The sequence below is a fragment of the Piliocolobus tephrosceles genome, chromosome 5, assembly GCF_002776525.5.
Source record: "Piliocolobus tephrosceles isolate RC106 chromosome 5, ASM277652v3, whole genome shotgun sequence".
NCBI lineage: Eukaryota > Metazoa > Chordata > Mammalia > Primates > Cercopithecidae > Piliocolobus > Piliocolobus tephrosceles.
The window spans coordinates 138,633,618-138,660,963 of record NC_045438.1 but is presented as its reverse complement, the minus strand read 5'-3'; the positions used below and the strand labels follow the sequence as shown (position 1 = coordinate 138,660,963).

General features: G+C 46.1%; 1 protein-coding gene and 1 pseudogene across 10 annotated transcripts in view; both read left to right on the top strand.

The window, feature by feature from the left end:
• TRIM26 (tripartite motif containing 26) overlaps nt 1-17,682 on the top strand; it is a 30,613-nt gene extending 12,931 nt beyond the window's left edge. For 7 of the 10 annotated variants that reach the window (XM_023194355.2, XM_026448877.1, XM_026448876.1 and 4 more), the window contains 8 exons: nt 1,088-1,191; nt 3,081-3,568; nt 3,710-3,805; nt 5,491-5,721; nt 12,438-12,460; nt 12,939-13,054; nt 13,273-13,305; nt 15,578-17,682. In XM_023194355.2, coding sequence (XP_023050123.1) covers nt 3,131-3,568; nt 3,710-3,805; nt 5,491-5,721; nt 12,438-12,460; nt 12,939-13,054; nt 13,273-13,305; nt 15,578-16,260 — 1,620 coding nt within the window. In that variant the 5' untranslated portion in view covers nt 1,088-1,191; nt 3,081-3,130 and the 3' untranslated portion in view covers nt 16,261-17,682. The remainder of the gene's footprint in view (nt 1-1,087; nt 1,192-3,080; nt 3,569-3,709; nt 3,806-5,490; nt 5,722-12,437; nt 12,461-12,938; nt 13,055-13,272; nt 13,306-15,577) is intronic. The other 3 variants (XM_026448878.1, XM_026448879.1, XM_026448880.1) reach the window with 2 other exon arrangements.
• On the top strand, nt 13,325-15,501 carry LOC111527840 (annotated as a pseudogene).
• Nucleotides 17,683-27,346: the final 9,664 nt, after the last annotated feature.

Genomic DNA, 27,346 nt, shown 5'->3' with positions numbered 1-27,346 from the left:
ATCGAAGCCCAGCATGGAGCCTGGGTGATGAGGTGTCTTATTTTGCACGGAAGAAGAGCTGTAGCTGAGCTCTTGATAGTCCTTTGATTCTTCTTATTTTGCAAGTAAATTGCAAAATAAGTTCCCAACCCAAAGATAACACAGGCTATCCTTCGACAAAAAAACAACCTCAGCTTTTACAATTCTAGGCCATTCGGCAAACAGGCACGCATGATAAAGGGCTTGAAAGCCCACAGACACACCCAGTACCATTCCTTTTTCCTCTTTCCAAGCACTTGCAGTAGTTACAACTGAAAAAGTGCTGACCCAGGCTTATTTCCTCAACAGTAAAGCCAAGGATTTGGACCAGGCAATTCCTAGCATTTTTTTTTTCTTTTTTGAGATGAAGTCTCACGCTGTCACCCAGGCTGGAGTGCAGTGGCACAATCTAGGCTCACTGCAACCTCTGCCTCCTGGGTTGAGGTGATTGATTCTCCTGCCTCAGCCTCCTGAGTAGCTGGGACTACAGGTGCATGCTACTACGCCTGGGTAATTTTTGTATTTTTAGTAGAGGTGGGGTTCCACCATGTTAGCCAGGATGGTCTCCATCTCCTGACGTTGTAATTCACCTGCCTCACCCTCCCAAAGTGTTGGGATTACAGGCATGAGCCACCGTGCCTGGCCAATTCCTAGTATTTCTACCAGCATTACTAACATCTAGGAACTTGATATTACTTTCACTTGACAGTTAAATTCCTTGATTCCTTCATTTGAGCTTTGCAGGTGCTTGATTTTCCCCTCATTATGTCTCTTAAAGTCACACATACCTAGATCCATTAGTGCTTCCAATTGGAATTATTATCAGCACTATAATAGTCTCTTATATTTATGTAGTCCTTTTACGTCATAAAACGCTTTTTATGTATTATCGTACTAGACCCTCAATGAGTAGACATTATATCCCTGTTTTGTTTACTCTTGGGTCTTATAGACTGGGGGTTTTATTTCTGTCCCATTAATGTCACTACTGACCAAGGCCACTGAACTCTGTTGTGATGGACTTTCACCATACATAATCATTAATAGTATTGATTTGCCCGTAATTCAGGTTGCTTCATTCCAGCCTCGCAGTCACCTCTGTGCCCTGCTGGTTGTCTTCCCAGCGCTGCCCTAGTTGCCTTCCATGGATCTATAGGAGAGCAAGTCCTCCAGGTACTGCCCTGTGACGATGTTGTTGAACTCTGTAGCACATGTGTCACTGTGGCTGGTTCTGCTCACTTCCTCTCTTGCTGCCACTTTTGAATTTAACTCTTTGTTTGTGGTTTGGACACTCACTAGATTTGAAAACCAGGGGTTCTGGGTTCTCTCCTAGATTTCCGTCTGTGTACCAGGCTTGTACTTAGTACTTTTACCATAATTCTTTCACATGACTTGCTTAGAAACCCTTGAAGGTATCACTCTTCCCATTTTATAGATGGATACACTGAGGCTCAGTACTTAAGTGACTTCTGTATTGTCACACAGAGTCAGGGGCAGGAGGCTGCTCTTGGGGTAGACGTACTGAGGCTCATAACCTCAGACAGGAACTGGGCCAGGACTACAAAGGTAAACAGAAGCAGAGTCCTTTCTGTGTGTCTCCACTCCCTGTACAAGCCAAGGCCTCACAGCACATAGCAGCCACAGCCACCTGAGGATTCCTCCCAGCTAGACGAGGCAGTTACAGCCAAGAAAAAGTCCATTGAGGCTAAGCTGTGCCCCTCTGGAGGGCTGAGTTTAGGGTCCAGCCTTCTAGGGGAAGCAAATTAAGCCCAAGCTATAGAACAGCCCAGGGAGACACTTAGGAAGGGAAATGCTGACAGTCAGACTCCTGAAGCTTCCTGATGCTTCTCGAGTTTTGGTAAAGAACCTTAGTTTTTGGTTTTTTTTTTAATGTTTTCTGTTTTTTTGTTTGTTTTGAGACAGTCTCTTATTCTGTTGCTCAATCTGGAGTGTAGTGGCACAGTCATGTCTCACTGTAGCCTCCACCTCCCAGATTCAAGTAATCCTCCTGCCACAGCCTCCTCAGTAGCTGAAACTACAGATGTATGCTACTACACTGAGGTATTTTTTAAATTTTTAAATTTTTTTTAGTAGAGACAGGATCTCACTATGTTGCTGAGGCTGGTTTCAAACTTCTGGGTTCAGGTGATCGTCCTGCCTCAGCCACCCAAAGTGTTAGGTTTACAGGGTGAGCCATGTTATGCTGCCCTCTCTTAGTTCTTGAAACCTGAAACCTTGAGGAGCAAACAAAAGGGGTCTCTTGGCCAGGCATGGTGGCTCATGCCTGTAATCTCAGCACTTTGGGAGGCCGAGGCCGGCGGATCACGAGATCAGGAGATCGAGACCATCCTGGCCAACATGGTGAAACCCTGTCTCTACTAAAAACACAAAAAATTAGCTGGGCGTGGTGGCAGGCGCCTGTAGTTCCAGCTACTCGGGAGGCTGAGGCAGGAGAATGGCGTGAACCCGGGAGGCGGAGGTTGCAGTGAGCCAAGATCGTGCCACTGCACTCCAGCCTGAGTGACAGAGCAAGACTCCATCTCAAAAAAAAAAAAAAGCGGGGGGGGGGGGTCTCTTGACTGTATCAGGACCGCCGTGACCAGTTGTATGTCTTGTGCTTTGCACAGTTGAGTGAAGGAGCACTGTGTCCACAGTAGACGTTGTAGATACGTGTCATTATGAGTCATTATGAGTCATATGTGTCATTATGAGTTTCTCAGCAGGTAGTGAGTGATTTTTCTGTTACAGTTGGTGCATTACAGCAATTTTCCAACAGATAGAAGGAAGGGTGTTGAGGCTCTCTCAGCAGGAAGGTATAGGCTATTGGCAGTCCTGCTCTTCACTCTATCAAGCTAATCTTTCTGGGTTTCCATATGCTTATCTGTACAGTGAGGGAGTTGGACTAGATCTGTAAGGTCCCCTTCCCTTTGACATTGTGTGAGCCTTGTGGGAGCTGGTGGTGTCTGTAGATTGACTGAGTGCTGGAGCTGGCAGCCCTGTGCAAGGCTGCCACCTCTGCCCCTTTACTGTGCTCGCGCCTGACTCTATGTCTCGTCTCCAAGGAGAAGAAGTCCTCACCAGTGAACGGAGACCTCTCTGAACTAAGTATACCATGGCCACATCAGCTCCACTACGGAGCCTGGAAGAGGAGGTGACCTGCTCCATCTGTCTCGATTACCTGCGGGACCCTGTGACCATTGACTGTGGCCACGTCTTCTGCCGCAGCTGCACCACAGACGTCCGCCCCATCTCAGGGAGCCGCCCTGTCTGCCCACTCTGCAAGAAGCCTTTTAAGAAGGAGAACATCCGACCCGTGTGGCAGCTGGCCAGCCTGGTGGAGAACATTGAGCGGCTGAAGGTGGACAAGGGCAGGCAGCCGGGAGAGGTGACCCGGGAGCAGCAAGACGCGAAGTTGTGTGAGCGACACCGAGAAAAGCTGCACTACTACTGCGAGGACGACGGGAAGCTGCTGTGCGTGATGTGCCGGGAGTCCCGGGAGCACAGGCCCCACACGGCCGTCCTCATGGAGAAGGCCGCCCAGCCCCACAGGGTAAGCCCTTCTCACCCCCGAGGGTGGCTTGCCACCTTCACTGGACACTCCGCCCTGCAGCCCTCAGAGGACTCAGCCTGATTCTCCCCTCCTGGCCCAGCCCAGAGCATCCACCTGTTCCCACTGCTTGTTTTTCCACAGGAAAAAATCTTGAACCACCTGAGTACCCTAAGGAGAGACAGAGACAAAATTCAGGGCTTCCAGGCAAAGGGAGAAGCTGATATCCTGGCCGCGCTGGTAAGTGACGCTGTTTCAGGAAGACCTGAGGCGGTGCACCCGTGTAGGGCAGGGTGAGCCTGGGCAAGTAAGCGGCAGCCGGGAGGTGTTTCTAGCACTGTTCATAGGGAGGACAGGCGTCAGCCTGGCAGTGGCAGACCTGGGTTTTAGCCCAAGTGCTGTCTTTCTGAGCTATGTGGTCTTGGGCCTGTTTCTTTCTTGTCTGAGAGACAGGTGGGTCGTCTGGATGTCAGCTAGAGTCCCTTCTATTTTCTGTGACTCTCACCTTGATGACAGGACCTATGTCCAGCTGCTGGTTCTCTTCTGCCAGGAGACTGAAGAAGGTGTGACTTCATTCTTCCTTTCAGAGAGAGAGAGAGAAACAAGGTTGCCTGAGAGTGGAGAGGGTTTGGAAGGAGGGAGCTGGCTCCAGGGTAAGAACTGGGAGGGAAGGACTAGAGAACAGCTAAGGCAGGCCTGCCAGTTCTGATGGCGCTGTATGTAGTGAGGCCCAGTCCCAGGATAATGGTTGCCAGTATAGTGGGACCCCCTCCGTATCTGTGGGCTCCACACCGGTGGATTTACCCAACCATGGATCAGAAATACTCAGAAAAAAGAAAAAGCATCTCTCCTGAACATATACAGATTTTTTTCTTGTCATTATTCTCTAAACAATGCAGTGTAGCAGCTATTTATATAGCATTTACATTATATTAGGCATTGTAAGTAATCTAGAGGTAATTTAAAGTATATAGTAGATTATATGTAAATATTATTCCATTTTACGTAAGAAACTTGAGCATGCTTGGATTTTGGTATCCTTGGGGAGGGGATCCTGGAACCCATAACCCACTGATACCAAGGGACAACTGTAGTTGGGAAACAGGCAGCACGTTATGTGCTTGATTAGAGATGGGGTTGCGGGGGAACTGATCAAATGGTTCTGATTTTCTGGGGAGCTGTGTATGTTGAGGAAGTGGGCACTGGGGGAGTTGTGGGGTCAGGGCCAGTGGTGAGTCATTAGGCCTGGGGAGAGGGAGAGAGTAAGCTAGAGACGGCTAAGTTCAAGGACCCCTCCAGGCCCTCGGTGTGCATGGCTGCCCCCAGCCCAGCACCAGTCAACAGGGCCACTGAGGACTCCCCTTACCCCAACTGGGGAGGAGATTTGGAGGCAGGAAAGGACATGGTCCCTAAGCACAGATGTCACACAGTTTTGCTGAGGAAACAGGATACAGTCTTATGTGGCGGGGTGGTGTACACATAGGTATTTTAGACTGAACAGTGGGATGCTGAAGAGAGGACTGGTCAGGCTTAGATGACATTAATCAAGCAAAACTTCCTGGAAGAGGTGACGGAGATTTTGTCCAGGAGGGAAAAGTACGCCGGCTCATGAGTGAGCCCCACAGAATTCTCCAGGGGCCCCAAAGTGTACTGGCTTAGCTGGGACGGACTGTGGCTGACCAGTCAGGTAGAGACAGGGTTTCGATCATATAGTGGTGGGGTGAACTGAACTAATTCATGACTGGTGTCTTCTTTGAGAAGAGGAGTATGGACCAGGAGCCCTCTATAGCTCCTCCCACTCCAGATCCTGTAGAATTCCTGAACAGGGGTACCGAGGTGAACGAACCAGCCTTGCACACCTCCAGTGCTGGGCCCTTCACCCTGAGCAGAGGTATCAGCCCTTCTCCCCTTCCTGCCCATTGCAGAAGAAGCTCCAGGACCAGAGGCAGTACATTGTTGCTGAGTTTGAGCAGGGTCATCAGTTCCTGAGGGAGCGGGAGGAACACCTGCTGGAACAGCTGGCGAAGCTGGAGCAGGAGCTCACAGAGGGCAGGGAGAAGTTCAAGAGCCGGGGCGTCGGGGAGCTCGCCCGGCTGGCCCTGGTCATCTCCGAACTGGAGGGCAAGGCACAGCAGCCAGCTGCAGAGCTCATGCAGGTGAGAGGCCATCCCTGGGCGGGGAGCCAGGGGCCAGGACGGTGAGTCCCAGCCCTGCCATTCACTTGCAGGACCTTAGGAGACTTGGGGGCTCAGTTTTGTCATCTGAAACATGGGGATGATAATCCTTCCCCCTGCCAATTATTCTGTAGATTGCATGAGCATAAAATGAAATAACTGGCATGGTGTCACTTCAAAAAATAAACTTTCTATACAAAACTGTTCAAAAAACTAAATGATGTAGTATAAAATGGAAGAAGGAAAGATTATTAATATCATTAATTATTATCATTTACCATCCTCCGTCCTCACCACTGCCATCACCAGCCCTTCTAACAAGTCACTGGCAGACACTTAGCTCACCTAGCTGGTGGAAGCTTTTTATGGTGTTGTGGTTGGGGGTGGCTGAGGGAGGGCTGACCAGCAGCTCCTCTCAAAGACCCGGAGGATCTGGAAGAGATAGGGAAACTGGGGAAGGGAGACAGAGAGGGCCAGGTTTTCTCTGGGCCCATGGGATTACCACACAGAGAACAAGATGAAAAGCAGACAAGGGGGCCTCGGGGTGCCTCCTAGAGGAGGGGCTTTGATAGTGAGAAAGGGAGGCTTTGGGGCTGAAACACTGGCTGTGAAGCTGAAATGGTACCACATCTCCTCCCCCGGGAGCCTCTGGGGATCACACTACCCTGAAGAGGGCCCAGCAGCCTTTGGAGGGGTAGAGGGCTCAACCTTCCTGCCCTCACAGGCTGGGAGGAGAGGGGCTCTCTGATGGTATTCCCCCACTTGCACTGTTTAGGGTGGCTGGGTCTGTCTGTCAGCAGCAGAGCCACCCAGGATTTTAGGAAGGTGGGGTCCCAGGCCAATGGCAGGGCAAACCAACAGCCAGGAGGGAGAGACAGCAAGGCAGAGTCCCCAGTGTGTGCACCAGGACAGAGTGCAGAAGGAAGCGGCCGCCTGCTCCTCGTTGTGAATTCAGATGCACAGAATGAGGACGGGCAGGGAGTTTAGACCTACCAGTCCAGCCCCTACTGATGAAGTCACTGAGGTCCAGAGAGTGGAAGGAGTTTGTCCCAGGCCATGTGGCAGGTGGCAGGTCACAGCTCGAGCCCAGATGTCCTGACCCCTGGGCTCTGAGCTCTTGTTCTTATTTTGTCCAGAATGTCTCTCTGGCCCCCTCTTTTCCTCCAGATGTCATTCTGTTCCCTCAGATTTCTCTCGTCATACTCTGACTGGGTCATTTTCTGCGTCTCCTTTTGCCCCTGTTCTTCCTCTCCCCACAGCCCTGCTATGTGTGGATGCCTGTTGTGTGTGGAACAGAGGCACACAGCTGAGGATATGGTGGGGCTGAAGTCCATTGTGTCTGCCCAGAGGGGTGCCTGTTCCTAATGCACCAGAGAAGTGGCCCTCTGAGCAGAGGCCTGGCCCTCAGTGACTCAGAGCACTCCGATTGCAGCTCTCCCTGGGGTGGGGTAAGGTTAAGGGAAGAGAGAGAAAATGGTGTCTGCTTGAAACTAGTATAGGAAATGTTATTGGTACTGGTTTCTTTTTTTGTTTTGTGTTTTCTCTTTTATTTTTAGTGCTATGTAATGTATATGTTTATGGGATATAGAGGTTTTTGTTTGTTTGTTTTTGAGACAGAGTCTCGCTCTGTCTCCCAGGCTGGAGTGCAGTGGTGTAATCTTAGCTCACTGCAACCTCCACCTCCTGGATTGAAGCAATTCTTCTGCCTCTGCAACCTCTGCCTCCTGGGTTCAAGCGATTCTCCTGCCTCAGCCTCCCAAGTAACTGGGATTACAGGTGTGTGTCACCACACCTGGCTAATTTTTGTATTTTTGGTAGAGTCAGGGTTTCATCATGTTGGCCAGGCTGGTCTTGAACTCCTGATCTCAGCCTCCCAAAGTGCTGGGATTACAGGCATGAGCCACCGTGCCTGGCCTAGAGTGTTATTTTGATACATGTATATAATATATAATAATCAACTCAGAGTAATTAGTATACCTATCACCTCAAACACCATATCTTTGTGTTGGAACATTCAAAATCCTCTCTTCTAGCTTTTTGAATATGTGTAGTAAATTATAGTTAATGGTATTCTCCCTATAATGCTGCACAACACTAGAATTTATTCTTCCCATATAGCTATAATTTGTATCCGTTAACCAGTTTCTCCCTACCCTCCTCTCCACAGCCCCCTTCCCAGCCTCTAATCCTTATTATTCTACTCTCTACTTCCATGAACTCAAATTTATTATGGATTAATAGTACTCCATTGTATATATATACACTACATTTTCTTTCTTTATATGTTGATGGATGCTTAGATTGAGTCCACATCTCAGCTATTGTGAACAGTGCCACGATAAACATCAGTGTGCAGGTATCCCTTTGATATACTGATTTTCTTTTATTTGGACAAATACCTAGTAATGAGAATCCTGGATCATATGGTAGTTCTATTTTTAGTTTTTTGAGAAACTCTCATACTGTTTTCCATAACGGCTATACTTATATGTAGAAAAACCTAAAGGCCCCACCAAAAAACTCTTAGAACTAATAAACAAATTCAGTAAAGTTGCAGAATACAAAATCAACATAAAAAGTCTACTGCATTTTTAATACACCAATAACAAACTAGCTAAAAAAGACATCAATAAAGCAACCCCATTTACAGTAGCTACAAAAGTAAAATAAAGGCCGGGCGTGGTGGCTCAAGCCTGTAATCCCAGCACTTTGGGAGGCCGAGACGGGCGAATCATGAGGTCAGGAGATCGAGACCATCCTGGCTAACACGGTGAAACCCCGTCTCTACTAAAAAATAAAAAAAACTAGCCGGGCGTGGTGGCGGGCGCCTGTAGTCCCAGCTACTCGGGAGGCTGAGGCAGGAGAATGGCGTGAACCCGGGAGGCGGAGCTTGCAGTGAGCTGAGATCCAGCCACTGCACTCCAGCCTGGGTGACAGAGCAAGACTCCGTCTCAAAAAAAAAAAAAAAAAAAAAGTAAAATAAAATACCTGGGAATTAAGTTAACCAAGGAGGTGAGGGACCGCTATAATGAAAACTACAAAACACTGATGAAAGAAATTAAAGAGGACACAAACAAATGGAAAAATATTCCATGCTCCTGGATTAGAATTAATATTGTTAAAATGACTATCCTACCCAAAACAATCTACAGATTTAATACAATCCCTGTTATCAAAATACCAGTGATATTCTTCACAAAAATAGGAAAAAAACTAAAATTCATATGGAGTCACAAAAGACCCCAAATGGCCAAAGCAATCCTAAGCAAAGAGAACAAAACTGGAGGCCTCACACTATCTTACTTCAAAATATACTACAGCCAGGTGTGGTGGCTCACACCTGTAATCTCAGCACTTTGTGAGGCCGAGGCAGGTGGATCACGAGGTCAGGAGTTTGAGACCAGCCTGACCAACATGGTGAAACCCCCCATCCCTACTAAAAATACAAAAATTAGCCAGACGTGGTGGTGCACACCTGTAATCCCAGCTACTCGGGAGGCTGAGGCAGGAGAATTGCTTGAATCTGGGAGGCAGAGGTTGCAGTGAGCCGAGATTGTGCCACTGCACTCCAGCCTGGGCAATAGAGACTCCATTAAAAATATATATATGTATATATATATATGTGTGTGTGTGTGTGTGTGTGTGTGTACACACACACACACTACAAAGCTGTAGTAACCAAAACAGCATGTATTGATATAAAAGCCGACACATAGACCAGTAGAACAGAATAGAGAACTCAGAAATAAATTCACATATTTACAGCCAACTGATTTTCAACAAAAGCACCAAGAACATACAGTAGGGGAAGGGACAGTCTCTTTAATAAATGGTGCTGGAAAAACTGGGTAACCAACCATATGCAGAAAAATGGTATTGGTAGATTTTGTCTGTTTGCTTATTTGAGTTGATTGTACTGCGTGGGAACTGGACAGCTAACTCCTTAATTAGCATTAATATTTTCCCAGAGATTATTTGGCTGTCAAAGTATAGTAAGCAAAAGACCTAAAATAGGGTCCAGAAGTCTGATAGAGAAATACAGGTGAGGCTGGTGTGGTGGCTCACACCTATAATTCCAGCACTTTGGGAGGCTGAGGCAGACAGATTGCTTAAACCCAGGAGTTTGAGACCAGCCTGGGCAACATAGTAAGATCCTGTCTCAAAAAAATTTAAAAAAAAAATAGAAATACAGGTGAGAGGGAGAAGCAGCAGGACAAAATGTGTAAAATAGAACTTTTGATAGACGTGATAGTAAAGGAAAGACAAACCTATGGACTGGGAGCATCAAGAAGACATTAAAGGGATTGGGGTGATAGAAGAGGCCTAGAGGGACACTGCATCCTGCCCTGGTTAACCCAGGCGGGCCCTGCAGGATCCGGTGGCACGCTTGCACCCTGCTTCTCCTGCTGTACACCCCCGTGAAGAACTTTCTTGATACTCTCTGTTAGTACTGGGCACATCCCCTCCAGGAGCTTGCCATGACTCATTGCCGTGGCCTCACTGCTCGGCTCTGCCTGTTTCATGACAGCCTCAGATGTCTTGGGTGAGAAGAGTCCTCCAGGAGACGTGGGCTGATCACTTCCCTCCAGAGGCCCCATATGTGGCTGTGGATGGGGGCCTCTCAGTCTTTCAGCCTCTTCTTGGCAGGGCCAGCCCTGCCCTGGCTCTTGGGACCCCACCCTCTCTGGGCTGCTCACAACCTTTAACCTTTAGAGGACTCTTCTTTCTCCTGTGTGATTCTCTCCCTTTCTACTGTTGTAGGAACTTTCATGTTAGGAAATACGCCCAGTTGGGCCCCTGGCCCCCACTCTAGCTATTGCTCCATTCATTTGCTCTTTTATGCCACCTTTGTCAGCAGAGCTGTCAGGGCACGCTGTCTGTTTTGTTGCCTGTCCTGTTTTGTTGCAGCTTTGTAAGCTGCCTTGGACTTACCTGTGTTGAGGGGCGTGTTAGAGGACTTGGCCAGAAATTTGCTACCAGTCTGTGGGCATTTAGTTGCTTCATAGTGGGGGGTCAGGATGTGCCTCTGACTTCTTGTCTTGCTCCTCTGGAGTAAAACTCACAACTCTTCCCAAACTTTCTGAAGCAGTCATCAGCAGCCACAATTTGTTAATTCCATTTGTTTCCCGAATCTCACTCTCTCCAGGAAGCCAGCCTGCACCCCACCGGCCCCTGCTCCCATCCCTCTTCACTCTGCTCTCTTTTCCCGTGGTGCGTATCACTCACACAGTGTGATGTATTTGCTACATTGATTATTGTCTGCTTCCCCCTGCTAGAATGTCAGCTCTACAGAAGTGGGGATTTGTCTCTCTCTCTCTCTCTTTTTTTTTTTTTTAAACTGTTCTGAGGCTTCTAGATCAGTGCCTGGTACCTAGGAAGGACTTAATAAATATTTGTGGAATGAGTGAAAGGAAGGCAAAAATCAATACAGAGTATTATGGAGGCTTTTGACACTCAAAAGGGAATCTGAATATCTCAGAATAACCCTCTTCCCACTCACCCTGTCCTACCACCTGTCTGTCACAGAGATAGCACCACCGTTCTCCCTCCTGTACAAACCATGCTCTATTCTTGATTATCCTTTACCATTATGTCCAGTTGAATCTGTCTAAAATACTTGGAATATATTGCTTCTCTCTTTTTCTCCCTACTGCCACCACTTTAGTTCAGGCCATCTTTAGCTCTCCCCTGGTCCACAGCAAAAGCCTCTGGACCAACCTCCCCGTGTTCCTGTTGCCTCCTCAGTCCCTTCTCTGTGGGACAGCCAAGTGAGTGGTCACTTAGGGTTTTGGCTCGCTGCTGTACAGTGACGCAAACAGAAGAGAAGTTTATTTCTGCCTCAGTAACAGGTCAGAGGTGCAGGGTCTAGAGCTATCACAGTAGCTGTACATAAGCTCATCCAGGGGACTAGGTTACTTCCATGTGGTTCTTCTACCAGCTTCTCGGGATGTTGTCCTCTGCTGTGTGGTCAAAGTTGGGCTCACCACCACCATGTCCAAAATTCAGTTGGGGGAAAGAGGAAGTAGAAAGCAATTTTCTTTTTTTAAAGGACAGTGCCCGGAATTATGGTCATTGCTTTCTGTCACATTCCATTGGCTGGAACTTAGTCTCATGACCAGACCTTGTCATAGGGGATCTGGAAAATGTAGTCTTCCCAGGTGGCCATCTGACCAGCAGTAACTCCAGGGGTTCTGTTGTTAAAAGGAGGAAGGAGAGAGTGGACTCTGGAGGTTACACAGCAGTCTCAGCCACATGTAGAGCGGATCACACATATCATGCCCCTACTTGATACCCTTGGTGGCTTTTCACTGTACATGGAGAAAAATTCAAACTCCTTACCATGCATATCCAGCCCTGCGCAATCTGGCCCCTGCCGCTTTCACCAAGCCCTTTCCTGTTTTACCTTACCTCTCTCCATCTGGCCAATACTTCTCATCCCTCAGTTCTCTGCGCAGGTATCTCCCAGAGAGGTTGCCCCTGTCATCCCCCAGCCATGGTGGCTTCTGTCATTGTGCTGATTTTGTTTGTTTTCTTGTTGTTTTATCCAGTGACCCCACTGGAATGTCATCTCCATAAAAAAGGGACCACATTTGTTTTGTTCACTGATATGTCCCACCTCTGCTACAGTGTTGGGTGCACATGCATTGAAGTCTTGTTTGATTCATATTGATATTTGTGCTTTTTTTTTCCCCTTCTAGGACACGAGAGACTTCCTAAACAGGTAAGAGTCTCCTCTCCACAGCATACCTCATCCCCCTTGTTGATGTTCCCTCCCCTTCTGACCAGGTCCATTTGAATCATGGGGAATGGTGTGGTGCCAGAGGTACTCACATCCCATGGTTCATCCTGATGCCCTTCTGAGGAGCAGGACACATCCTTGAGAACTGGAGACTTGCTCTCCTCCTTATGAGTTCCCTGTGTAACCCCAGCTCCTTGGCTCACTGGCCTTATTTGAGGTGGGACAGAGAAGAGAGGTTAGAAACATGGCTTAGGAGACAGAGCGCCCTGGATGTGGAGTCTACTGATGGTCTGAAGCCCTGGCTCAGCTGGTGTCTTTGGGCCACTGTTTTTCTGTCACTTGTATGGGGACAATCATACCTTTCCTCTCCGCTTCGTAATTGCCATGAGGATTGAGAGATAAATATGAAGGAAAGTAAGAAGAGCTGAGTAACAGGTTGTTACGTCTCTCATCTTCTCAGGTATCCACGGAAGAAGTTCTGGGTTGGGAAACCCATCGCTCGAGTGGTTAAAAAAAAGACCGGAGAATTCTCAGATAAACTCCTCTCTCTGCAGCGAGGCCTGAGGGAATTCCAGGGTAAGGGTTGGGGAGCGCACAAAAGGTGGGAGTCAGAGCAGGGCTACCTCGTAGAAAGAGGGCAGCCAGCTCCTTTCCATCACCTTGTCAAGTCTCACTCTTCTGAGGGCCTCCTGCCTTAGAAATGGATCCCTATCAGGAAATTGATACCGCCCAAGCAAGAAATGGGCTCATGCATTTGCGGGACTCGAGTCATTGCTGTCCTCTTTTCTCCCCAGGGAAGCTGCTGAGAGACTTGGAATATAAGACAGGTGAGTGTCGAGAGGGTGGTTCCCAGATGTACATCAAATATAGAAAACTCTGCCTGCAGAGATTCTGAGTGCCCCCTTTTTCCCCAGGTAGCCCCTTTTGCAACAGGAAGAATTTCCCAGCTGCAGGGTAGAAGCCCCCCTCCCTCCTTGCACTTTCTAATCAGCCTACTCTTTAGTGAGGCCTCTGCTTGCTAGTCTGACCCGTCTCTGCCCTGTGTTTGCTTTTCCTTTCCCTATCCTCACAGGTCCCACCACCAGTCCTTTTCCTGTGGCCGAGCTTTCTCTCATCTTCCTGTCTGCATAGCTCCTATGTTCAGAGCAAACAGCAGGGGCAACCTAAGGGCAGAGGCCATATCCACCAGAGGCCCCACTACTGTGCTTCCTCTCAGCCCTGCAGTTAGTTTGTACACTGCATACCAACCACCAAGGAGCACCATCCGCATAGACCAAGATGTGAGTGGTGCCCCTTGGATTGTGAAGACTGGTGGTCTCCTCCTGGCCCACTTTCACACTTGCTTTCCTGAGAACCACTGAGGATGTCGAACTCTCTGGGAGCAAACGAGGCCCTGAGAGCTCCATCTAGTTCACAGGATAAAATCCCACAGCAGAACTGAGTTAGCAGTGGTTAAACCTTGGGTGGTTGTAGCTTCTTTATTAATGTCTAAGCTGTCTGTGAATACCGTCAAATTCTACCCATCAGGTCATTCTAATTATAGAGAATCCTATGAGGATGATGGTGAGGATCATCCCACTCTGTCAGTACATGTTCAGGGTTTCGTGAACCATCTTACAGAGCAGCCTGGTGGTTTTGAAACTGAAACTGAACAGTTTGCAGAGACCCTGAATGCTTGTGTTACAACAGATGATGCTTTGCAAGAACTTGTGGAACTCAGAGGACACATCTGTCCCAAATTTCTTTTTTTTCTTTTTTTTTTTGAGATGGAGTCTTGCTCTGTCACCCAGGCTGGAGTGCAGTGGCGTGATCTCGACTCACTGCAAGCTCTGCCTCCCAGGTTCACACCATTCTCCTGCCTCAGCCTCCCAAGTAGCTGGGACTACAGGCGCCCGCCACCATGCTTGGCTAATTTTTGTATTTTTAGTAGAGATGGGGTTTCACCGTGTTAGCCAGGATGGTCTCGATCTCCTGACCTTGTGATCCACCTGCCTTGGCCTCCCAAAGTGCTAGGATTATAGGCGTGAGCCACTGTGCACGGCCCCAAATTTCTCTTACATGGGAGTTCGCCTGTGTACTCACCTGGCCCATCATCTGACAGCACATAGAGTAGCACCTTCTGCAAATTTCTACTTAAGGATGTTGGACTGAATATGACATTATAGATCAAGCTGCAAAAGGAGATGAAGTTACTCCAAAACTATTTCATGCATTTGTACCTTTTTTGGGAGAGCTTTATCGTAACCTGGAGATCAGAGGAAAAAATGGACAGGTTACAAGGGCAGATATTCTTCAGGTTGGTCTTTGGGAGTTGCTGAATGCCTGAATGCCCTCTTTTCTAATCCCATGGATGACAGCTTTATTTGTGGAATAAAATTGCTGAAGTTGACAGGGTCAGTTTTGGAAGATGCTTGGGAGGAAAAAGAAGGGACTGATATGGAAGAAATTATTTAGGAAACTGAAAATGTTGTTAATAGATGCAAACTGTGGCAGAGACATGAAGCAGATGCTCTTGAAGCTTGTAGAGCTCCAGTGCAGTAACTGGGGTAGAGTCCATGCAACTTCATCATACAGAAATGCAACACCCAAAAAAGATCCCAATTGCTATGTGAATGAACCAGCATTTTATACATCTCATAGTGTTCATTTCACTGCAGCTGATCCAGATTCCCAAGAGGCATATCAAGAGTTACTTGAAAAAGAGGACTTTTTTTCTAGATTATGAAGAAAGTAGAACAGATTTATCAGGGGCTGGTGATCCACACTTGGATGATATTGATGATGAGTTGGACCCAGAGATCCAGAGATAGAGGAAGCTTACGAAGTTTTGTTTGGAATCAGAGCGTAAGCGAAAACAGTAAAGTTAAATTTCAGTATATCATGTTTATAAAGCAGTTTAGTTATGGTGATTTAGCAGAATACAAAGCCAGAAAATGTGTCACACTTACACCAAATTAAGGATGTTAAGTTATGTTACTAATATATGCAACTTTAATTTTGTTTAACACTGTCTGCCAAAATAAATTTTATTCCCTCTAACTTAAAAAACAAAACAAAACGTGATGTTGTTTGTTTTTTTTTTTCCCCTTGTCCCCACAGTGAGTGTCACCCTGGACCCACAGTCGGCCAGTGGGTACCTGCAGCTGTCAGAGGACTGGAAGTGCGTGACCTACACCAGCTTGTACAAGAGTGCCTACCTGCACCCCCAGCAGTTTGACTGTGAGCCTGGGGTGCTGGGCAGCAAGGGCTTCACCTGGGGCAAGGTCTACTGGGAAGTGGAAGTGGAGAGGGAGGGCTGGTCTGAGGATGAAGAAGAGGGGGATGAGGAGGAAGAAGGAGAAGAGGAGGAAGAAGAAGAGGAGGCCGGCTATGGGGATGGATATGACGACTGGGAAACCGATGAAGATGAGGAATCATTGGGTGATGAAGAGGAAGAAGAGGAGGAGGAAGGGGAGGAAGTTCTGGAAAGCTGCATGGTGGGGGTAGCCAGAGACTCTATGAAGAGGAAGGGAGACCTCTCCCTGCGGCCAGAGGATGGCGTGTGGGCACTGCGCCTCTCTTCTTCTGGCATCTGGGCCAACACCAGCCCCGAGGCTGAGCTTTTCCCAGCACTGCGGCCCCGGAGAGTGGGCATCGCCCTGGATTATGAAGGGGGCACTGTGACTTTCACCAATGCAGAGTCACAGGAACTCATCTACACCTTCACTGCCACCTTCACCCGGCGCCTGGTCCCCTTCCTGTGGCTTAAGTGGCCAGGAACACGCCTCCTGCTGAGACCCTGAACCCTGACATCTGCCCCTGGCCCCACACCCTAAGATGCTTCACTTCTTTGGAATTCCAGGACTCTCAATGGCGGGGAAGGGATGCCCGGCCTGAGCACCTGGAGCAGGGGACCCCATATCCACTGGCAGCCACCTCCCCGTCGCTCTGGCCCCCTGAGATCTCACTCAGTGCTGTTGCTCCATCTGCTGCCCTAATGGGGCTCTTCTCCCACCTCTAGCTGGTTTCCCAAGGGAACTTCTGACCCTGGAGTCCATGAAGGCTCCTTTCCTTTTTGACCACTACCTTGGCCCCAGCTCTGCACTCTCCGTGGAGTAAGGGTCTGACACAGCATTTTCTTGCCCACCGTGGCAAGACCTTGGAAAAACCAGTTGATTACGCCTAAGATCATTTTGCTGTCCTTAAACCCCACAGGTTCCTTCTTGCACAAATCCACTCTGCTGCCCGCCTTCCCTGGCGTTTTAAACAGACCTACCCCACCCCAACTCAGAGTTAAGCATATATGGCAATGCTGAAAATAAGCAATGAAAATGCACTGAGGCTTCCCAAGCCATTTAAGGCCTGGAGTACCAGCGCATATCATCTCATGGGGTCCAGAGTGGAGTCCAGGCTTCTCTGAAACCAGGGCTGAGCATATTTCCATAGCCAAGGATGTGGGACTCCCTGGAGCTATCTGTGGTCTTAGAGAAGGATCCAGACATACACGGCTTTGGGGTACCAGCTGTGATCACTGATCAATAAATTATCTCTGGATTGGTCCTTGTGGGGGGAGTTTTAAGAATCCAGAACATCTTGCTCTTGATTAGCACATCCAAAAACACCAAGACAAATATCCAGTGGGACAGAACCTCCCCTGCCTGGGGAGTTCTGACCACGTTCCCCAGCAGGGTGTTAATCTTCTGTCCCTGGCCCTACTCAGCATCCAGGTTCCACTTTCCTAGGAGAGAGTGGAGGTGGGAAGACAGGGAAAGGAAGGCAGCAGGAGGCCACAAGTCCACCAGGTCTTCACGTCAAGAGAGGGAGTAATGTGTCTCCTCATTGCCCACAGACCCAGCCTCTGTCCAGGCGCCCCTCATGGCCACAGTTTAACACAAGCTCCCCTGCTCCAGCCAAATTGATCTCCCAGTCTTGACCTTACCCATTCCAAATGCTCTGCCAGTCTCTGTTCATCCAAGTTTTAAGTCCTCCACCCTGTTCTAAGAGACTGTTCCGGGTCTCAGTGGTCTCTTGACCACCATTGTCTCAGAGCTGCCCACTTTGTGTGTGCCACATGCTGCCTGAGTCACATGTACATCTTATTTCTGCCTCTAGTTTTGTAAGCTCCTGGAGGGCGGATAACATCTTATACTACTCTTGTATTCTGATGGCACCTAGTGCAGTGCTGGGCACAGAGTAGGTGCTCAATAAAGACATGTTGAATGAACCGCCTGGAGATGTATATCTGTAGGATCTATATTGTATCTCAAATGCCACCAGACCTCAGTCTGGCTAGAGAAATTCCATTGATAGCAGTAGCCGAAGGTTTTCCTTCTGTGCCTCCTGTAACTGTGTAACTTTCTGCTTTCTGTTCTGTTTGCATACGTGCTGTCATTTCTGAAAGTCCCTCAGAAAGAGCCTACTGCGGGACACAGACCATTTGTTGCGTGGCTCCACCTTGTTATGTGGTGCCCTTGAGGTGAGGTCCAGCCTTTTGGAGCAAGTGATGACTCTCCCTGAGAAGGGAGACATCCAGTATAGCACACCCAAAATTCTTCTTTGGAAAATAAGCACTGCCCCAGAGGAAATAGAATGTGCAGCCTTGCCTCCTAACACGGTCAACTGTTTTTCTTGTCGTTTATGATTTTTTTGTTTGTTTGTTTGTTGTTTTTTGAGATGGAGTCTTGCTCTGTCACCCAGGCTGGAGTGCAGTGGCGCGATGTTGGCTCACTGCAAGCTCCGCCTCCTGGGTTCATGGCATTCTGCCTCAGTCTCCCGAGTAGCTGAAACTACAGGCGCCCCCCACTGTGCCCAGCTAATTTTTTTTGTATTTTTAGTAGAGACAGGGTTTCACCCTGTTAGCCAGGATGCTCTCGATCTCCTGACCTCGTGATCCCCCCGCCTCAGCCTCCCAAAGTGCTGGGATTACAGGCGTGAGTCACCACGCCCGACAGTCCTTTGTGATTTTTTAAATTGCCATCTTAAAAATGGAAAAGGGAGGATTATACAAAACTACCTGTAAAATTACACTAGTGGCAAAGAGCGTATTTATTCTCTGTTCTCTCATTTGTGGACTCGTAAGTTTTCCCTTTTTATTTTTTGTATTCATAGCTTTTAGTTTTTTATAACTATACTTGCATATATGGTAAACTATTTCTACAGTGCTTCTTACAAATAGGCACATTTCCCTGCCCCATTCCTCCCTCCAAAGACCCAGTTCATACCTTTTAGCAAACCGTTTTGTGTTGACCTTGGTTTTTTCTAAATAACGCGTGTTTGGGTTCTTCTCCTCTCGTTTCCCACTGTGGAGCAGGAAGATGTAGCCGTCTGCTGTCTGTCATTTATCACACACAGACATTCTTCCATCCATCACCATCCTTTCAGTGTGGTACTAACTGGTTAAACAAGTATTCGGTGTGCTTGTTATTACATCTGTGTAAAAGCTATTCACACCTGGGCTGTGCGTGTGGCCACGATAATTTCTCCTTCCTGCAGAACTTTTTGTCTTCCTGGAGTTCCTTTTCCCTTTTTGCATCATTTCCTATGTCTTTATTACTTACTGTACTCCAAACTCCTCACGGTTGTCAAAATCTCCAGGTCCTCATTCACCAGGTGCTCTTACCAGTTTTGTCTTGATGCATCTCTTAAGCCTCCTGGCCTTGCATCCGGAATAGCTGCTTCCTCACCTGTACATGGCTTCCTGGATATTCCTTCACCATCATACTGGGGGTCCTAGATTGCTTCTATTTCTTTATCCTATGTTTTCTCTCTTAATTTACTTCATTTTGGAGGAACATTTTCTAGGAGCTTTCTGAGAAATGGTGCATGGAAGTTGAATTTTTAAAATCTTGAATATCTGGAAATATCTTTATCCCACTTTTATACTTAATTAGGTTCGTTAAGTTTAGGATTCATGGTTGAAAATAATTTTCCTTCAGAATTTCAAAAGCGTTGTTCCACTGCCCTCTGGCATCCTTTGTTTGAGAATTCTTATGACACCCTGAGTTCTGATCCTTTGTATATGGTCTGTTCTTTGTTTTTGTTTTTTACCGGAAACTTCGGGTCTTGTCTGTTCTTACTGTTCTCCTCCTCCTCCCTTTCATCCCTTTTTCTCTCTCTGTGGTCCCCCTCCTTTCGTCTTTTAGAGAGAGGGTTTCACTCTGTCATCCAGGCTTGAGGGCAGTGGTGCAATCATAGCTCACTGTGGCCTCAAAGTCCTGGGCTCCAGTATTCCTCCCACTTGAACCTCCCGAGTAGCTACAGGAGCATGCCACCACACCTGGCTAATTTGTTTATTTTTTGTGGAGACGGGGTCTTCCTATATTGTCCAGGCTGGTCTCAAGTGATGCTCAGCCTCCCAGTGCATTGGGATTAGACGCATGCAACTCCATGCCCTTACTCTTAGATTTCTTGATGTTACTTTGTATGAGTTTTTCCCTCCATTGTGCTGGTTAAATCAGTGGGCTCTTTCATTCTGGAAACGTACAGCTTTTCAGTTTCATTCTAGAAACGTTTAGCTTTTCAGAATAAAATTTCTGGGAAATTTTATTGAATTATCATTATTATTTTTCGAGATGTAGTCTTGCTCTTTTGTCCAGGCTAGAGTGCAGTGTTGGGGTCAGAGCTCACTGCCGCCTAGAAACTCCTGGGCTCAAGTGGTCCTCCTGCCTCAGCCTCCTGACTAGCTGGGATTACAAGCGTGAGCCACAACTGGCTAAATTTTTATTATTTTAGAGATACGATCTTGCTCTGTCACCTAGACTCTAGTTGTGGTGCACTCGTAGCTTACTGTGGCCTTGAACTCCCGGGCTCAAGTGATCCTCCCACCTCGGCCTCCCAAAGTGCTGGGATTACAGGCGTGAGCCACTGCGCCTAGCCTGAATTATTTCTTGTCGACTTTTCCCCCTGTTTTCTCTGTTCTTTCAAATCTGTTCCCTCCAGGCTTCATATGTCTCCTGAATTCATTTATTAAGTGCCCATGATGTGCCAGGATGTTTCTAGGTAACAACAGTGCTAAGTTTAACAATGTTTCTGCACTCATGGAGTTTATATTCCAGCAGATGGTGACAGGCAATACATTAAAATTGAAAAAAAAATTAATTAGTACTATGCAGGAAACTGAAAGAAGTCTGTGATAGATGGTGACCTATTATCTATTTTATAATGTGTGATCAGAGAGGAGTTCCCTGAGAAGATGGCATGAGAGCTGAAATCTGAATAGTGAGAGGGAAGGTCTAAGATCACATCAGCTAGAGGGAACAGCAAAGTCCTACGGCAGGGACAAACGGTACAAAAAGACTGCATTTAGAGTATGGGTATGGGAGAACAGAAAGAGCCATAGGTTTTTTTGTTTGTTTGTTTTTGTTTGTTTGTTTGTTTGTTTGTTTTTAAATAGAGACGGAATCTTGCTCTGTTGCCCAGGCTGGAGTGCAGTGGTGCAATCTTGGCTTACTGGTAACCTCCACCACCTGGGTTCAAGTGATTCTCTTGCCTCAGCCTCCCGAGTAGCTGGGACTACAGGCGCATGCCACCACATCTGGCTGATTTTTTTGTATTTTTAGAAGAGACGGGGTTTTGCTATGTTGACCAGGCTGTTCTCGAACTCCTGACCTCAGGTGATCCACCCGCCTTGGCCTCCCAAAGTGCTGGGATTACAGGCATGAGCCACCGTGTCTGGCCAGCCATAGATATTAGAGTGGAGAAGTAAGCAGGGATGAATCATGTGGGGGCCTTGTGGACCGTGCTAAAGAGTTTGGATTTTTTTTTTCTAAGTGCAATGGGAAGCTACTGAAGTGTTATAAACAGAGGAGTAATGATGCAATTTAGTAAGCAAATATTGAACACATGTGCTAGGCACTGTTCTGGGTACTTGGCATGCATCAGTTTTTAAAAAGTTCCTTTCTTCAAGGAGTTTACATTCTAGAAGGGAGAGATAGACAAAAATAAGTACAGAAGTGTTAGAAATAACAATAACAATAAATAACACTTAATAAAATAATTAATAAGTGTTAGAAAATAAGTGCAACAGACAAAGAAAAAATATAATTACTTAAAAAATACCTATTTGGAGGAAGTAGTCAAGATGGCTGAATAGATGACACTAGTATGTGCCTCCTCCATGGAGAGGAACCAAAATAACAAGTAGATATTCGCACAGCATCAGTCATCTAAGAGAACACTAGGATTCAATAGAGAAGTTACAGGAAACACTGAAAGCAAGGAGAGCAAGGCAAGGCAGTTTGCTCAGCCAGGATTGCCGGGGAGCTGGGAGAAGCTCCTGGATGTGGAGAAAGGGTAACAGAGAAACCTCCAGGATCCATACTCCCACCACAGGCTTTTACAGTCTTAGCAATGAGAGAATTTCTCAATCCTTGTGGGCTTCTAGCCTAACACAGGGAGCTTCCTAGAAATCAACAGAAACATTGCTCCAGAGAAGGAAGTCACGCAGAGTCCCACAGGCATCTGAGCCCACAGCAGTTTCAGTATGGTGCCATTCTGAGAACCTCGCTGCCTGGGGTCTATGTCTTGCCCTGAGGCCAGACTGATGTGGCACTGCTGTTTCTGCTGCTACTGGTTCCACCAGGCAAAAAAGAGAAGGGAGACTGAGCACTCCCACACATCCCCCGGAAAAATCCCATCGCCACTGCTACAGGCTGCAGTGAGACCAGGGCATGAGAAGACAGCACTCCCTGTGGCTACTTGTCCATGCTGTTCCACCTGAGAGGGGTCCTGCCCTCCTGGTGGCAAACCTATAGTCATTATTCTGAGAGCTTAACTACCTGGGTCTGCATTCTGCCCTTGGGCCTTGCTGGGGCTGCTGTCACCAAGCCAAGTCTAAGTTGAGGAGGGAGAGTAGAGACCAGGGACTTCCACACATTCCTAGGACAAATCCCACCACTACTGCTATGGGCTGCTGTGGACAAAGGTGTGAGCAGACTACACTCCCCACAGCTACTTGCTCATGATGCTCCCGCTGAGAGTGGCCTTTCCTGGTTGCAGGACTACGGTGCAACCACTACAGCCAGCCCACACCTGAGCATTCTGCCATGGTCTGGGGACCTCCCCATCTCTGCCTATCATAGCTAGCACCTGAATGCATTGCAGGGGGGCCTGAGGACAGGTCTGCTGACCTGATCCCATCCCTCCAGTACAGAAGCACATCAGCCAGGGGCCTGGAAATTGCCCAGCCCAATCTACTACCACTGGCATCTGAATCATTCCTGCCAGGGTCTGAGGTCAGCCCAACTCAACCTACCAATACCACAGCTTACACACATGCTATCAGTGGGTCAGGGTACTAGCCTGCCCAACTTGTCACAGCCACCACCACCAGCAGCACAGACTGCTTGGGTCCTAGTGGGTTGTTCCACCACTGCTACTGCCATTACCCATTTCACACCAGCTGCCCAGGAGCCTGAGAAGTTGCCCACAAGCCTGGCCCACTGCTGCCACTGCTAACATCTAAGCAAGTCACCTGAAGGCCCAAGAATTGGCTGTCCAAGACCCACTAACACTGGTGTCAGTTTAAGCCACTCTGTGGCCCAAGCACAGGCTCATTCAACCCACTGCTGCCATGACTAGGGCCTGAAGACTGGCCCACCTAGCATCTTAGTTCCCAGCCAAACTTCACTACAGCCTTCACTAGTAAGTGCACCTTAAGTCAATGAGGAAGTCATAGATACCACTGATGTTGTATACTGCCAAATAAACCATACAGAGATCACACTACTACAGGCACTCAGAAGCAAAGCCAAAGCACCCTACTCAACAAATAACATGTCAAATCTTCAGGAAAAAATCCTCCCCTATGAAAGCAATTTCAAAAATGGAAGAAGTGACTGTTGCACTAAGAAGTGCAGATATCAACATAAGGACACAGGAAACAAAAGAACAAAGAAATATGACACCAACAAAGGAACACAATATCTCTCCAGCTACAGTTATCAGTCAGAAAGAAATTCATGAAATTCTAGATAAAGAATTCAAAATACTGATTTTAAAGAAACTCAGTGATATTTAATAAAATTCTGAAAAACAATAGAAATAAACAAAAATAATAATGTAGGATATGAATGAGGAATTTACTGAAGCAGTAGATTGTTTTTTAAAAGAACCAAATAAAAATTCTGGATATGAAGAATTTATTAAAGGAAATACAAAATACATTTGAAAGCTTCAACAATAGAACTAGATTGGGGAAAAGAAAGAATCTTGGAGCTTGAAGGCAGCTCTTTTGAAATAACCTAGTCAGACAAAAATAAAAAATAATTTTTAAAAAATTCCATTTACTTTACCTAGATAAAAAAATTAGCAAAGACTTCATGATACTTGGGACAGCATAAAGCAACTGAATATATGAATTGTTAGTATCTCTGAGGATAAAGAAGAAATGAAAGGATTAGAAAATCTGTTTAATGAAATAATAGATGAAAACTTTCAAAGCCTAGCAAGGGATTTGGACATGCAGGTATAGGAGGCTCAATGTTTCCCAGGCAGATGCAATGCAAAGGGTCTTCTCCATAGCACATTATAATTAGACTGTCTAAAGTCAAAAATAAAGAGCAAATTCTAAAAACAGCAACAGAATAGTGCCTAGTCACCTAAAAGGAAAACTCATCAGATTTTTTTTTTTGTTTTTTTGAGATGGAGTCTCGCTGTCACCCAGGCTGGAATGCAGTGGCCGGATCTCAGCTCACTGCAAGCTCCGCCTCCCAGGTTCACGCCATTCTCCTGCCTCAGCCTCCCGAGTAGCTGGGACTACAGGCGCCCGCCACCACGCCCGGCTAGTTTTTTGTATTTTTTAGTAGAGACGGGGTTTCATCATGTTAGCCAGGATGGTCTCGATCTCCTGACCTCGTGATCCGCCCGTCTCGGCCTCCCAAAGTGCTGGGATTACAGGCTTGAGCCACCACGCCCAGCCAAACTCATCAGATTAACAGTGAATTTCTCTGCAGAAACCCTACAGGCCAAAAGATAATGGGATGGTATATTTAAAATGATGAAAGAAAATAACTGCCAGCCAAGAATATTAGATCCAGTCAAATTAAACTATAAAGGAAAGAGAAATAAAGTATTTCCCAGGCAGGCAAATACTGAGGGAATTCGTTAATCACTAGATCAGTCCTACAAGAAATGCTCAAGGGAGTCCTAAACCTGGAAGTGATAGGATGACATTTACCATCATAAAAACACGCAAAAGTATAAAACTCTCTAGTAAAGCAATTGCATAAGGGAAGAAGAGAAAGGACTCAAATGGTGCCTCTACAGAAATCCACCAAACCACAATAACAAGAAGAAGAAAGGAACAAAGAATATATAAAACAACCAGAAAACAATATGACAGGAACAAAATCTCATATATCAATAATAATCTTCAATGTAAATGGACTAAATTCTTCACTTGAAAGATGTAGAATGGCTGGATTTATTTAAAAAGATAATCCACCTGTAAGCTGCTTCAAGAAACTCAGTAAAGTTTCTTACCAGTAAAGACAAATACAAAGTAAAGGGTTGGAAAAAGATATTCCATACTAATGGAGACAAAAAGTGAGAAGGAGTAGCTATACTTATATCAGATATAACAGACTTTAAGTCAAGAATTGTGAAAAAAAAAAAAAACCCAAAAATGTCATTATATAATGATAAAGGGATCAGTCCAGCAAGAAGATACAACAGTTCTAAATATATATACACCAAACACCAGAGCACCAAGATTCATAAAGCAAATATTACTAGCTCTAAAGAGAGAGACAGATTGGAATACAATAATAGTGGGGGACTGTAGCACCTCATGCTCAGCGTCAGACAGATTATCTAGACAGCAAATCAGCAGAGAAACATTGGATTTAAACTGGACTTTCGACCAAATGAACCTAATGTTTATGGAACATTCTATTCAACAACTGCAGAATATATATTCTTTTCATCAGAACATGGAACCTTCTCCAACATAGACCATATATTAGATGACAAAACAAGTCTCAACAAATTTTTAAAAATTGAAATCATATCAAGTATTTTCTCAGACCGCAATAGAATAAAATGAGAAATCAATACCAAGAAAAACTTTGGAAACTATACAAATACATAGACGTTAAACCACATGGTCCTGAATGACCACTGCGTCAATGAAGAAATTAAGATGGAAGGCCAGGCATCGTGGCTCACACCTGTAATCCCAGCACTTTGGGTGGCCGAGGCGGGTGGATCACCGGAGGTCAGAAGTTCGAGACCAGCCTGGACAGCATGGGGAAACCCCATCTCTATGAAAAATACAAAAAAATAGGCCGGGCGCAGTGGCTCATGCCTGTAAACACAGCATCTTGGTAGGCTGAGGCAGACGGATCACGAGGTCAGGAGATAGAGACCATCCTGGCTAATACGGTGAAAACCTGTCTCTACTAAAAAAGAAAAAGAAAAAAGAAATTAGCCGGGCGTGTTGGCTGGTACCGGCAGTCCCAGCTACTCAGGAGGCTGAGGCAGGAGAATGGCGTGAACCCGAGAGGCGGAGCTTGCAGTGAGCTGAGATCGAGCCCCTGCACTCCAGCCTGGGCGACAGAGCCAGACTCCGTCAAAACAAAACAAAACAAAACAAATACAAAAAAATTAGCTGGGCATGCTGGCGAGAGCCTGTAATCCCAGCTACTTGGGAGGCTGAGGCAGGAGAACCACTTAAACCCGGGAGGTGGAGGTTGCAGTGAGCTGAGTTTACACCATTGCACTCCAGCCTGGGCAACAAAAGCAAAACTCCATCTAAAAAAAGAAAAAAAAAGAAAAAGAAAAAGAAAAGAAAAGAAAAAAAGAAATTAAGATGGAAATTTTAAAAAATCTAAAAACAAATGAAAATGGAAACACAAAAAAAACCTGTGGGATTCAGCAAAGGCAGTGCTAAGAGGAAAGTTTACAGCAATAAATGCCTATGTTAAAAAAGTAGAAAGATTACAAATTAACAATCCAACAATGGACCTGAAGGAACTAGAAAAGCAAGAACAAACCAAACCCCAAATTAGCAGAAGAAAAGAAATAATAAAGATCAGAGCAGAAAATAAGGGACTTAAAGAAATACAAAGGATCAATGAGATGAAAAATTGGTTCTTTGAAAAGATATACAGAATTGATAAGCTACTAGCTAGACTAACCAAGAAGACAGAAGACCCATATGAACAAAATCAGAATTGAAAAAGGTGGTATTACAACATATATTAAAGATCATCAGAGACTGTTATAAATAACTAGATAAAATTGGAAAACCTAGAGGAAGTGGATAAATTCCTGGAAACATACAACCTACCAAGACTGAATCAGAAAGAAATAGAAAACCTGAGCAGACCAATAATTAATAGCAAGATTGAATCAGTAATTAAAAGTCTCTCAAAGAAGAAAAGCCCGCGACTGGAGGGATTAACAGCTGAATTCTACTAAACATGCAAAGAAGAACTAATACTGATCCTCCTGAAACTGTTCAAACAAGTCAAAGAGGAAGGAATTTTCCCTAACTAATTATATGAGGTCAGCATCACCCTGATACCAAAACCAGACAGATACACCACGACACCAACACAAAGAAAATTATAGGTCAATATCCGTAATGAACATAGATACAAAAATCCTCAACAAAATACTAGCAAACCAAATCCAACAGCATATAGAAAAATACTACATCACAATCAAGTGGGATTTATAGTAGAGATGCAAAGATGGTTCAATATAAATAAATAAGCATGATACATATTATCAATAGAATGTAGAGCAAAAACCATATGATCATCTTAATAGATGCAGAAAAAGCATTTGATAAAATTTAGCATCCGGCGTAGATGGAACATACCTCAAAAAATCATATGAGCCATATATGACAAACCCATAGCTAACATGCTGAATGAGGAAAAGCGG